The 13,282-nt window shown below is 56.0% G+C and overlaps 1 protein-coding gene across 1 annotated transcript; it reads left to right on the top strand.

Moving 5' to 3' along the window:
* Positions 1 to 6,669: 6,669 nt before the first annotated feature.
* LOC112912575 (melanoma-associated antigen 1-like) lies at positions 6,670 to 11,986 on the top strand. The gene is made up of 3 exons (XM_072743374.1): positions 6,670 to 6,784; positions 10,181 to 10,274; positions 10,436 to 11,986. The coding sequence occupies exon 3, from the start codon at positions 10,457 to 10,459 to the stop codon at positions 11,456 to 11,458; it is 1,002 nt and encodes a 333-aa protein (XP_072599475.1). The 5' UTR covers positions 6,670 to 6,784; positions 10,181 to 10,274; positions 10,436 to 10,456; the 3' UTR covers positions 11,459 to 11,986.
* Positions 11,987 to 13,282: the final 1,296 nt, after the last annotated feature.

Raw genomic sequence — 13,282 nt, 5'->3', positions numbered from 1 at the left:
CAGCCTCTGCCTGTCCCAGGGGGAGGCCAGATCCTGGGCTGTGTCCCGCTGCCCTGTGCTCTGGGGCCTGTGCTGTTGGATTCGTGCTCCCAGCGAAGCAGCCCCCTCTGCGCGGAGCTGCACCGAGCCCCGCCGAGCTGCTCCCGGGGGCCGCGCAGCCCCCTTCCCATGGAGCCTCTGCTGGAGCTGCCTCTGAGCTGCTCCCAGGTCCTGCCCTGTGTGTGCTGCAGCCTTTTAGGGGGCTAGGCCGTGGGGTGGGGTGCGCTCTCCCCTGGGAGCAGGTGCTCCCTTAGTGTCCCAGGGAGCCTGAGGGCATCCCCGACCTCCTGGGTCCTGCTCTAACTCCCTGCGAGTGCTTCCTGCCCGGGAAGATTGGTGAAGCTCCAGCTTCTACAGGACGGGCATTTCCTGTCCTGGGGGCACTCGCCCCAGCCTTAGCCCGGCTCCTCAAGGACCCCCCCCCCTTGGATGCCTTTTGTTTCTTTCCTTTTTCCCGTCTTCCTACCTTGATAGAAGCGTGAACTCTTCTCACTGTAGCATTCCAGCTGGTCTCTCTTTAAATCTCAGGCCGAATTCGTAGATTTTCAGGATGATTTGAAGGTTATATAGGTAACTTGGTGGGGACAGGTGACTTGGGGACTCTAATCTTCTGCCATCTTGACCCCCTTCGAAAGTTATTTTTTTTTATCATGAAAGTGTGTCAGGGTTTTTTGTTTGTTTGTTTTTTGATGTCTTTGTCAGACTTTACTACCTCGGTACTGCTGACCACACAGAACAAGATAGGAAGTATTCCCTCCTCTTCCATATTTTGGGAAGAAATTGAGGATTTCTTTCTTCTATCAAGTATTGGTAGAATTCACGAGTGAAGTCACCTGGGCTTGGGATGTTATTTCTTTGACATTTTTGATCACGGATTCATTCTCCTTACCTGTTAGATCTGTTTACATTTTCTTTTCCTCTTGAGTTACTTTGGTTGTTTATGTTTTTAAAAATATACGCAGTTCATTTAGGTTATATAATTTCTTGGAGTATAATTGTTGAGAGTACTCTCTTACAATCCTGTTTGTTTCTTTAAGACCTATAATACTGGGATGCCTGGGTGGCTCAGGGGTTGAGCATCTGTCTTTGGCTCAGGGCATGATCCCAGAGTCCTGGCTTCCTGTCCCACATCAGCCTCCCTGCAGGTGGCCTGCTTCTCCCTCTGCCTATGTCTCTGCCTCTCTCATAAGTAAATAAATAAAACCTTTAAAAAAAAAAGATCTGTAATACTACCCCAACTTTTATTTTTTATATTAGTAGTTGAGTCTTCGTTTTCTCTCTCTCTTACTAAATGTTTGTCAATATTTTTGGTCTTTTCAACGAACCAGCTTTTCTTAGCTGTCACATACTGATTTGATGGAAATTTCCTTCAATGTATTGAATCAAAATTGAAATCCCAATCTTTGCAGGTGTTCTTTTAGTTTGTGTTAGGCCATACCACACTACACCACATCACAGAAGGTGACCTAGTATACTGTCTTCATTTCCAGACATTTTGAGAGTTTTTGTGATTACAGCAATATCTTCAACATTCATCTAGTATTGTTATGGAGAACAGTCACACTTTACACCATAGCAGAGTTTCAAATAGGCAATGTTATGGTATTTATTTAAGGAACAGCTTGAGAGAATCATTATTACTTGATTGAACATAATCAATCAAAGTATCAACTCATGATTTCCCATGATGTATCATCTTTAATCTGAGAACTTGGGCACATTTCTCAATTTCTAATTAGGTTTCTAACACTCACTGGAGAATGTATATCATTATATAAGTTGGTTTTAAGGATGAGTAACATATAGCAGGGTTGTCAGCTGTCGAATCTGAGGGGTGTCTGTTTTTCCTCCAGCTATCCTGCCCTCCCTCTGGGTAGAGTCTAATTGCCAGCCTCGAGGAGCTTCCCAGTGACTATTCAAATACAGAATAGAGAAAAAGCACTGAGGCACCAAAAGCTCACATCATATGCCCTGAGTCATAAAGCTAAATAAAGGTGAGGAAACAAAGACTCATCTTGGGGTCCAGCTTACCCTGTAGCTCATGCTCTGGTAGAAAGAAATACTTTCCAGACAGATAAGGAAGACCAAACTCAGTTACAGGTGATCTCAACCCCCAAAAACATCAAAAGTCGAATTGTTCACCAGTTCACACACTCAAATAATGGGTACTCTTGACCTTTCAAGAGCTCCATAGACAGGGGCCAGGTAGCCTTATCAGAGTCCAGAGGCTAGAGGGCAGGCATAACGTTGATGAGGTTCCAGGGTATTCTGGAGCTGAACTGATGCTTAGCCCATCCACAAATTCTATTTCAGCAGCTCCTTCAGAGATAACCATGATAACCCAGCAGAGACAACAGGACACTGACATATAAACAACGTCCAAATCTCAAGGTTTTTCACTGTAGAGGAGGAGGCTATAGTGATCTAGGTGGTGGTTGATTAGAGCCAAAAACGTCAGTAAAAACTCTTATGTAGCTTAATGCACATATAGATGATAACATCTAAAATTTGTATACATATGTGAATACACACAGGGTAGTGAACACACATGTAATTTCTTCCTCTGTCAGCCAAGGAGCCGTAGGAGCAATGACCGCATATGCAATGCGCGTACGTAGTGCACAGACCTAGGTTTCGTATACTATTCTACAGTAAATGGAACAAGGGCTCCATGGAAAAATTGCTGATTCTAGAAATGGGACAGGGAAATATGCAAGATGAGCCGGAAGCACCTTGTCGTGCCTGAAAATAAAGAAATGCTTAAAAAAACCAAATACATAAAAAGAAACCAATGAAAACATTTCCAGGGGCGTGACGAAGGTATACACAGAGGGAGCTAACAGGAAGAGCGCCTAGTGGCCAAACCTGGAACAAGTTAAACAACACAAATGTATAGAATGGTGTTGGATTTTAACCCAAAGTGTAATACAAGTCCCCAAGTGTCTGTACTGAGAAAAGAATTTGACCTATTAAATACATAAATATGGGAAAATAGGCAGATCTCCAATGGAGAACAATTCTGGATTACACAGATACACTCACTTCAAAATAGTAGAGCATAACTCCCTAGAAACTGAAGTGTGGGCCACATACAGTGACTTTCTTCCAAAGGGGACAGTATGCAAAGGGGGATGACACCAGTAAGTTTACAGTGGAGACACCTACGAGGCATTAACTCGGTCAGGTGATGAAGGTAAACCTCATCAGTGATAAATCAAGCTACTGGTATGTAGTGTTGGTAGGATGTGATGACAGTAGCACTGCACCACTGTGGTCTTCCTTCCCAAAACACAGAACTCCAGACTAATCATGAGTAAAACATCAGAAACATCGAGACAGAGGGCCAATGTACAAAATATCTAATCACTCCTCCCCAAAAGAGTCAAGCTCCTCAGAAACAAAGAAACTGCCACAGCCAAAGAAACACTAGGAATAATGTAAGGCGGTATGTAGGCAGGGATCCTGGAACAGAAAACAGACTCTGGGTAAACACTGCCTAAGTCTGAGTAAAGTATGGCTTCAGTTACTAATAAATGAATTGTCAAAATTACCCCGTTAGTTGTAACAAATGTACCACATTGACAGAAGCAACCTCTTCTGCTTTCTGTCATAATGTGAAACTGAGTGAGGGGCATATAAAAACTGTACTATCTTTGCAAATTTTTTACAAGTCGAAAACAAAATAGTTTAAAATTAATAGTTTATTGAAGTTTTTAAAATACAAAGGGCAAAGAGCAACTGAACAAAAGGTAATGGATTAGTTTCAGAAAAAGAAAGAAAGATTCAAAGGAAAAGCTAACACAAGCACACAAAACCAAGCAGTGTGAAACACAACCTTCCTGAATCTTCTTCACTTCTTTCCCCTCCTTTAACTTCCAAGCCAGCATCATAGACTAGTCTGTATTCTTCCATCGCATACACATTTCTGGAATCCATTCCTTCCTCGAGCCTTGCAACCCCTGCCCTATCCAGCCTCCCAGCTGTCTTCCCCGGATTTTAGCAGGAGGCTCTCAATGATGCCAGATGGAGACCTGTACTTATTTGCCCACGAAGGGCCTTAGGACACCTGCAGGGGTATCTACCACAGGGCAGGTCTGGCAAGAGCCAGGCAGCAGCTCAACTCCTTGCAAAGGAGACCAGAGTGTAGAGCAGGCCTTTCGCTCAGGCTGGGAAAAACCAGAGGCTTCTCAGATCGGGAATACAAGGACCGAGAGTGAGTCCTCAAGGCCGGTGAGCTCCTGTCAGACTTGGGTTGTCCTGCTTACAACAGCTCAGGGCCTGGGTGTCATGTGTCACACAGGAGGCTGTGGCTAAGGAGATGTACCCCAGAATGACTCCAACAAAGGGGGTAGGAGGCCCAGCGGTGTCTGAGCTCCTATAGCTCACCAGTCCTTCTCAACTCTGGACCCACCAGTTCCCCACAGCAAGCAACATTAGCAGAGGTGTCACCGCATCCAGCGGCGACTGCCTCACAGGGTCTGCTCCTGGGACTTGTGCTAAGGCCACCAGCCTCAGGATGGCGGGTGCTCCTCCTCACCCCTCTCGTGGGGCGGCCTACCTTCTGCACAGCCTGCCGCCTGGGGACCCGAGGGCCCTCCTGCCGAGCTGCTTACAAAATCCTCATGTGAGCCCAGGGGCCTGTGGGGTGTGGGGGAGTATCCCGGTGACCACCGCCCTCACCCACTACACTTTCCTTGATCAAAGCGCTCCTTTCGGGACCTCTGGGGCCCAGGCGGCTCTGGGGATGGCAGAGAGGTCCACGCCCCCTCCCTGGCTCAGCCTAAGAAATCCAATCTCGCAGTGGCCTTCACGAGAACATCACCTTCACAGAGCGGTGGCTATTATCCATGATTCTCTGACAAGAACCACCCAGGATAGGCAGCTTGCTGTAGGGCAGCACCTCTTTTGAACACCTCCAGTCCGGCCTTGCACCTTAAAGGTGCAGAATCTGGAGTCTTGCACCTAAGGAAACGTGTGTGCCTGACTTAAGTCCCGTGGTAAGAGAAGAGAGTGGACTGTGCTCTGTGAGCTCACAGTGTGGTAACGAATCCCTTGGCTCCCGAGGCTTCTGTAGAAACAGCCTCATGCAGTTTCCTACACTCCCAGCTTCCTGCTGGCCATTCTCCAACTGTCAGGACCCAATCCCTCAACAATGTCCCTCATTTTCTCTCACTGGGGGGATCGGATTCTTGATCCTGCAAGGAGGAATGTGAGGGGAGGCATGCACCGTCCTCATGGGTGGTATTGTCTCTGCACCTCAGCCACAGACTTCTGTGTATTCCCCAGTTGGGCACCTGCAATTGTCCAGAGTGGTGGTACCGTCGGAGGGACCATACAGTGGCCATGGGGCCAAGAGCCCTGGGGGCAAAGGGGCAGGAATGTGCCCTTTTTCTTTGCAACCCAGGATGGCACCATTACATGCAGCCATTATGTCCCCTCCATGTCCTCCAATATGTGATAGCTCCCTTCCTATTTCCTGTTTGTTTGAAACTGTATTACTTTCCTATTGCTGTGGTAACAGATCACCACAACCTTAGTGGTACAACACGAATTCATTAATGGAACAACACACATGTTGGAAGTCAGAAGTCCCAGGAGAGTCTCACTGGGCTAACATCAAGCCATCAGCAGGGCTGTGATGCATTGGGAAGTCTCCAAGGAGAAATGTGTTTTCATGACTTTTCCAGCACCCAGAGTGTGACCACCATCTTTGGCTCATAGACCCTTCCTCTATCTTCAAAGTCAGTAATGGGCAGTTGAGTTTCTCACATGACCGCCTTCTTCCACATTTGGTATAAATACATATACAAATGCCTGTATCACGTGAACACAGACGCACACACATGTGTCAACGTCGGTATTACGTGATATGTACGTATATTTGCATATGTACCAGCACATATAATCTGCACACCTTATACATATGCGTGCACAGGACACACACTCGGTAGAGAGGGACGGTGTGTTTCTCCCGATGACGCAGCAAGTCAGGGGAAAACCCCCTGCAGTGGGCCCCGCAATTCGGGACGCCCCTAGACACCCTTGCAGCTGCTCGGCCGCCCCCAGGAACGTAAACCTTTAGCACGATGTTCCTAAAGTCTGGCTGCTGGCCAAGGGACCCCATGGGAAGGGGCGCTTCCTCACGGCCCCTGCCCCTACCCTGCCCCTGCCCCTGCCCCGGGGCTATGGGCGCTGCGGCTGCACAGCAGAGGCTGCAGGCAGCAGGCAGCTGCACAGGCTGCAGGCAGGCCTGTGTCCTGATGAGGGCCTCCTGGGTGAGGACTGACAGCCGAGCTGTCCCAGGACGCTGGGGGCCACCGAACCCTGCTGTGCCCCTGCCAGCAGCCCTGGGCCACCCCGGGACCTGCAGAGCCGGTGGGGTGGGGCCCGAGCCGCAGCCACCATCCCTCAGGCGCTCAGGGACGTCGGGGCCTGAGAGGCTCGGGGTCAGGGGCACAGGCTGAGGTCTGCAGAGAGCCGAGGCCCCAGCCCGCCCGAGTGCAGGGAGGGAGGCCCCGCGAGAGGACCCAGGGAGCCTCCCACACGGGTCCTCCTACCACCGCCCCGCGGAGCCCATCTCCAGCGGACGTGCAATCAGCCCTTAGGGACCGGTGCACGGGGTCCGGATGTGACGTGGGCCGACTTCCGCCGCGGAGGTCTGAGACAGCGGAGGGCCTCGTGTGGGGGGTCGCAGTGGGGTCCCCTGGAAGGAGGCCAGGCCCGGGCGGCGGCAGCCAGGCAGCAGGTAGCCCCGGGAGGGGGCTCGGAGGGCGGGGGAGGGGCCCCGGAGGGAAGCGGGGGGTGCAGGGTTGGGGCCTGTCAGGAACCCTGAGAGACCACTGGGGGAAGGCAGGGCCTCGGCGTGGAGCTGAGGCCTGGATGATGAGGCCTGGGGCAGTGGCCTGAGAAGGGCAGGGACACAGGGAGTGACGGTGGGGGCGGGAGCCCAGGACAGAGGGGACCCAAGAGCCCATGATAGAGGGGACCCGGCGGAGGGCAGGGCCCACGGTGAACCTGGGAAGGCCCCGCAGGAGCAGGATGGAGCCCGATGGTGGCGGCGGGTGCTGCAGGCCTGGCACATCCGGGTACCCGAGAGCCTGAGGCCTGGTGTGGCGGGAGCAGGCGCTGAGGGGGGCGGAGGGAGGGCCCAGGGGCTAAGGGGAGGCGAGGGATGGACCCTGAGGGGGACAGAGGGGACCCGGCGGAGGGCAGGGCCCACGGTGAGCCCGGGAAGGCCGCGGAGGAGTGGGATGGGGCCGGATGGTGGCGGCGGGTGCGGCAGGCCTGGCACATCCGGGTACCCGAGAGCCTGAGGCCTGGTGTGGCGGGAGCAGACGCTGAGGGGGGCGGAGGGAGGGTCCCGGGGCTATGGGGACTGAGCGATGGACCCTGAGCGGGACAGAGGGGAACCTGTCGGAGGGTCACAAGGGCTGTGAGGCCCCCCGGGGGATGGGGACTTGCCCTCACTTGGGAGTATGGGTGCTCAGACTTCCACATCCGGGCCTCCTGAGACACTGCGCGCCCCTGGGGTCAGGAGCAGGGCCTAGGACACGTGGGCAAAGGGGAGGGCCCCGGGTGCTGCTGGGAATCCCGGGGAGGATGCGGAAGAGGCCCGGGGGACCCCCACCCCAGCCCAGAGTCGTCCCGGGAAGGTCGTGGTGGGGGGATGGGAACACGTGGTGAGGCCCCCCTCCCCTCCGCTTCTGGGCTCTGAGAGACCAGGGGGCTGGTGTTCAGAGCAGGGCCTCCCTGAGGGGGCTGAGGGTGGGCTCAGGTCCTGCTGGATTCCTGGCAAGGATGTTCATGGAGGACAGAGGGACCCTGCACCCCAGTCCACAGTCAGTCCCGGGAGGCAGGCAGTGGAGCCAGGAAGAGGCCCAGGTGCCCAGGGAGCCCCGCCAGCAGGGGTGGGGAAGAAGGGCCCAGGGAGCCTGTCCCCCGCCCCCCAGCTCAGCCCCCTCTGTGAGCCCTGGGAAGCCCCCCGTGCTGGGTCACGGTCCTGATGGAAAGACGGTCACTCCCTGCCTCCGTTGGGATCCGGGCGGAGGGGAGGGCCTTGGTGTGAGCGGCCCGGCCTCTGGATGGCTGCCCAAGGGGCCCAGGGTCTGCTAGGGGTGGAGGCGAGGACCCCTGGGGCACTCAGTCCCCCTGAAGGTGTCAGTCCCCAGGGAGCCCCCAACACCACGGCCCTGCCCCTGCTTCAGCCTCGGGAGGCTGCCGGGGGTAGACAAGTCCCGAACTGCATAGACGCTTGTGTGACGGGGCCTCCCACACCTGTGGCCATTGGGCTGGAGCACTGCCTCCAGGGTGTGGGAGGCGGTGGGGTCGGGTGGGATAGGGGGCAATGGACCACGTGTGGCTGGCAGCCAAGTCCAGGGCTGCAGGGGCACTGCAGCCCTAGGGACGCAGCCTAGAATGGGTCCTGGGAGCCCCTGGGGCCCGATGACCACTTGGGATGTGCTCTGGCTTGGCAGCCAAGTCTCCTAGAGCTTGGGGGCTTGGTGGAAGGAGTGGGGTTGGGGCCCGCCCAGGGCTGACCTTGGGCCTGAGGGGATTGAAGGTGACTACCAGAGGGGGGACTGACGGACCCTGGGCCCCAGCACGTGCAGTCCAGGGAGGAAGGAGGCCCCCGTGCAAGATGAGCCCATGCTACAGTCCTGATGTCCACATGTGGGTGTTAGGGCCTGAAGGCTTGTGCTTCAGTGGAGCAGGGCCTCGGGGTGGTTGGAGAACGTGTGTTTTGAGGGCACACAGCCTGCGGGGAGTCAGGGTGAGGACCTTGAGGTTGGCCTGGCTGGCCTCACCCAGCCCATGAGCAAAGAAGCCGGTGCAGTGGAGTGGGGCCTTGCCCTGTGGGCAGCCCACGGAGGATGGGACAGAGCTGGCCCTCAGTGGCATGTTCACTTGTCCCTGGGGCAGGTGGGCGGCAGGACGGTGGGCTGACCTGGAGTTGTTATGGTCTTGGTGTGAGGGGCACAAGTCCTCTGTGGGAGGCTGAGGACCCAGAGGAAGAGCAGGCCCTGGCAGGAAAATGCTGAGGACACTCTCGGGAGCCTGAGGGCATGAACCCCCGGGACATAGGGGCCGGGCAACAGGCCAGTGCTTCTTGATCTTGCTGGGAGTCTGGGGGGGTTTCTGTCTGTGATCTGCCTGGATGGGGACACAGGACATGACAGGGTACCTCCTCCTGCTCCTCTCCCAATTCTCAAGGAGGTGAGGACCCCACTGGGAGAGGTCCCAGTAAGAGCTTGTGAGCAAGCCAACCTGGGGTGTAGACGCCTAAGAGTCTCAGAGCTTGCCAAAAGTCAGTGAGGGTACCCCCGCCCACCCCACATTGAAGTGGTGAGTGGCTCCTAAGCCAGCCCTCAGTCACAGAAGCGGATGGTTCAGAAATCTGCGTTCCCCTCCCTGGTAGCCCTGGGATGGGAAACAGGGATGGGGCCTGTCCCAAGGAGCCCCTCCTCCTCTTCAGATCCCTGGGCTCAGGGAAGGGAGGGCCAAGGCCTGAGGGTCTGTCTAGACTCAGGTCAGCAGAGGAGGTGGGTGCCCCGCCCTGGCCCTGGTCCAGAACCTGGCGGGGGTCAAGGTGAGAAATGTGGGGATGCCACCCACAGCAGGATCCCTGGGGACCAGTCCACCCCGACCACTTGTGTGGGCCATGGGGAGTGGCGGGACAGGTGGGCCGACTGATTTCTCTGGACTTTGGCTGGTGAGGGGTCGTGTCAGTGCCCTTGCAAGGAAGGGCAAGGAGGGAGGCATCAGGGCTAGCAGGGGAGTCTTCCTAGGGTTATGTGGGGTCCCGGTGAAGAGCGAGAGATGCCCCATCCCAGCCCAGATGGAAGCAGGAGCTGGGCCATCCCTTGTGCCTGATCCAAGAGGAGTCCTGGAGACTTTGGCAGGTGTGGCCAGGGCAGGGCCCCTGGCTTCCTCCTGTGCAGGGTCGGGGCCCTGTGTTCTTGCAGAGATATTTGGCCTGAGAAGGACAGGGCCAGAACAGACCCTTGAGAGGCCCAGAGGGGGACTGTCCCACCTGGACTGCCGGGGACCTCCCAGACTGTAAGCCAGCCCTCCTGTCCACACTGGGCCCCAGGGCTGGGCTGGTAGTCTGCACCCTGAGGACCCTCCTCCTTCCCTCCTGCAGGGACTTTAAGAACTGGCAGTGGAGGCCTCGGTCTGAGGCGGTGGTCCCTCAGGACACAGAGCAGAGGAGGCACAGGCCAGAGCCACTTGTCCAGGTGAGGTGCATGCTCTCTCTGAGCCTGATGTCACTGGCTCTCCAGCCCAACACAGAGGAGCCCTCTGCAGGGGAGACGGGCACGGCCCCCTGTTAGCCCTGGCAGCTCGGGGTGTCTTGGCCGGGCTGCCCCCTGACAAGCTCTCCCTCCTCTCTCTTCAGGTTCAGCCCGAATCTGACACCATGCCCCTGAGGAATAGCAGCGAGCTTTGGAAGCAGGGAGAAGACCTAGAGGAGGCCCAGGGCCTGGTGGATGCCCAGCTGTCTGGGGCTGAGGAGGAGGAGGAAGGGGAGGAGGAGGCTCCACCTCCCCCCTCTACCCCATCTCCCCCATACCACCTATCTCATCTCTCTCTATCCTCCTCCTCCTCCTCCTGGTCCTCCTCGTCTTCCCCTTCCTTGTCCTCTGGCATGGTCTTTGACCCCCCAGAGGAGGGGTCTGCTGCTCCAGGGGCCCTGAGTGCTCCCCAGGGCTCTCAAAGTGCCGAAACCTCCCCGAGTGTTGGGGCAGCTGATATTCTTGGCCAGCCCGAGCCTCCTGGCCTCAGTGGCCCAGGGGAGGAGGGAGACGAGGAGCCCTTGTTGGAGGGAAGTTTTCGCATGAAGACGGCTGCATTGGTGATGTTCCTACTCCTCAAGTATCGCACCAAGCAGCCCACCAGCAAGTCAGAGATGCTGGAGGTCTTTACCGCAGAACACCAGGACGACTTCCCCGCCATCTTGAGCCAAGCATCCATGTGGTTGCGGCTGGTCTTTGGCCTAGACGTGATTGAAGTGGATCCCAGCGAGCATTCCTACATCCTCAACCCCATCCTGGGCCTCACCTGGGATGGAATGCTGAGCGATCAGTGGGGTCTGCCGAAGACCGGCCTCCTGGGGCTGGTCCTGGGGTTGATCCTCCTGCAGGATGGGTGTGTCCCCGAGGAGGAGGTGTGGGAGGCTCTGGGGGTTATAGGGGTGTACGATGGCCAAGAACACATCGTCTATGGGGAGCCCAGGGACCTCCTCAGCAATGTCTGGGTGCAGGAAGGCTACCTGGAATGCCGGCAGGTGGCAGGAAGCGACCCTGCCCGCAACGAGTTCCTGTGGGGGCCCAGGGCCTCCGAGGAAACCAGCAAGTTGCAGGTCATGATCTACATGCTCCAAGTCGGTAGCAACAACCTGGGGTCCTCCCTGGTCCTTTGAGAAAAGATTCTGAGATAAGGAAGAGGGGACCGCAGCTCCAGGGGCAGCCAGGCCCTTTCCAAGCTTTTTTGGGGCTGATATGAAGGGAGGCCTTATGGTGCTTCCTCCTCGTGTTGTCTGGTTGCATGTGTAAAGAGGAAGACCTGGGCGATCTCAGGATTTAAGGGCCAGGGCAGGTAGGGGGAAAGCAGGTCCATGAGCCTCTCTGGGGGCCTGGACTCTGCAATGACCCCGATATCCAGAGTTTGGTTTCTTTGAGGAAGCTCCCCATGTTTGCTCCTTGGGATAGAAGTGTTCCCGTAGCCCAGTGTGAGTGACACACACCCTGTCGTGTTCGTACTTCCCCTGTTCGAGATTTAAGTGTTCTGTCATGTCCTGGATACAAGTTAGGAGACCCTCCCTCCTTGTTTGGGTTCTGGATGAAATCACAGGGCAATGGCGTTGGAATCTATTGGAAAGGCCTAGAGTGCAGCAGGCAAGTGCTGGAGTGTGGAAATAGGAAAATAAACCTTGTTCACTTTCGCTTCTTACCCTTGCCGTGTGCCAATTTTTCCATAGTAAAGTTGATGTGCGCTCCTGCATTCACTTGGATTTTAAGGAACGGGAGAGAAGGGTCCTGTCTGAGGCCAAGGATCCCTGCCGGCAGCTCCCTCATGGCCACACAGTGGCTGAGCTCTGCTCCCTGCAAGGCCCTGTGTGTGAGCAGAGAGGTCACGAGGGGCCTTTGTTCACGCCGCCTTCGGGGACTGTGTCAAGCGACCAATGTCCCGAAGGAATGAGGGGAGGGTGCCCTGAGACCTGTGCTAGCCTTCCAGCCCTGAGCTTTCCTGGAATTGTGGGAGCTCTTAGTTGCCCCCAGCGGGGCAAGAAGCCTGCCCCAGTGTCACAGCCATTGAATCCTATGTGGTCTGGGAGGGTCGTGTGCAGACAGCTCATTCTGTTGTGTTTCTTTTCAGTTCCCCTTGCTCTCCCATCCTGGGATATGTCACGGGAACAGGAAATTCTTAGGGCAGGGGGTGTGGTGGTGGACGTTACAGTAATGCTGGACCTTCTCCCAACCACTATCAGTCCTCAGTCACCAGTGGTCCTGTGGGCCGGTCTCTCCTGAAATGGGACAGTAGCAGAGACTGGCAGGTGGCAGTGCATCGGGAAAGAGCACATTGTCAGCCCGTGGAGATTTTCAAGGTTCCTGCCATGGGAAGTGCAGCAAGGTGCTCGGATTGAGGAGGGATCACTGCCCCTGAACCACTAGCCACGTAAGTGTGCAAAGTAGTGACAATCAGTTGTGATCCTGCCTTGGTAGCACCCGCCCCACAGCCAGTGGGCACTTGGGATCATTCTGTAGACGAGCCTCTGTGCCCCACAGAGAGGGCCACTGGGCAGTCCTTCCTGCCACATGACTCTCGGGTCCCTGAAACCCGGCCATTAATCCCATCAGTTCCCGCACAAGGCTCATTCAGGAGGCTGGCAGCCTGCAGCCTGATGGCCAGGTTGGGACTGGGGCTTCTTGCTCCTCGGGCCCAGCTGGCAGCCCCCACGGCCCCTGCTTCCCACCCTGCCCTGTTTCTCCTGACCGTGGCCTCAGCCTGCAGACCTTCGGGCTTGGTCCTGTCTCCCCACTGCCAACCGCTCCCTCCCCAGTGCTGCTGCTCACGGGCACTCATCTTGCTGTGAGGGTCCCCAGATGGGGATCCCCATTCTGCCTACTTGTGCTCCCGGGGATGCTGACCTGGCCGCGCCTGCGGTGCACATCCTAAGGGCCAGTAAATGACACTCCTAGCCTGGTGACCATGGTGACTGTGCCTTGTGGTTTTTGTCAGAGAA

The sequence above is a fragment of the Vulpes vulpes genome, chromosome X (assembly GCF_048418805.1).
Source record: "Vulpes vulpes isolate BD-2025 chromosome X, VulVul3, whole genome shotgun sequence".
Taxonomy (NCBI): Eukaryota; Metazoa; Chordata; class Mammalia; order Carnivora; family Canidae; genus Vulpes; species Vulpes vulpes.
Note: the sequence above shows the minus strand (reverse complement) of the source record. Positions and strands in the feature narration are given on the sequence as shown.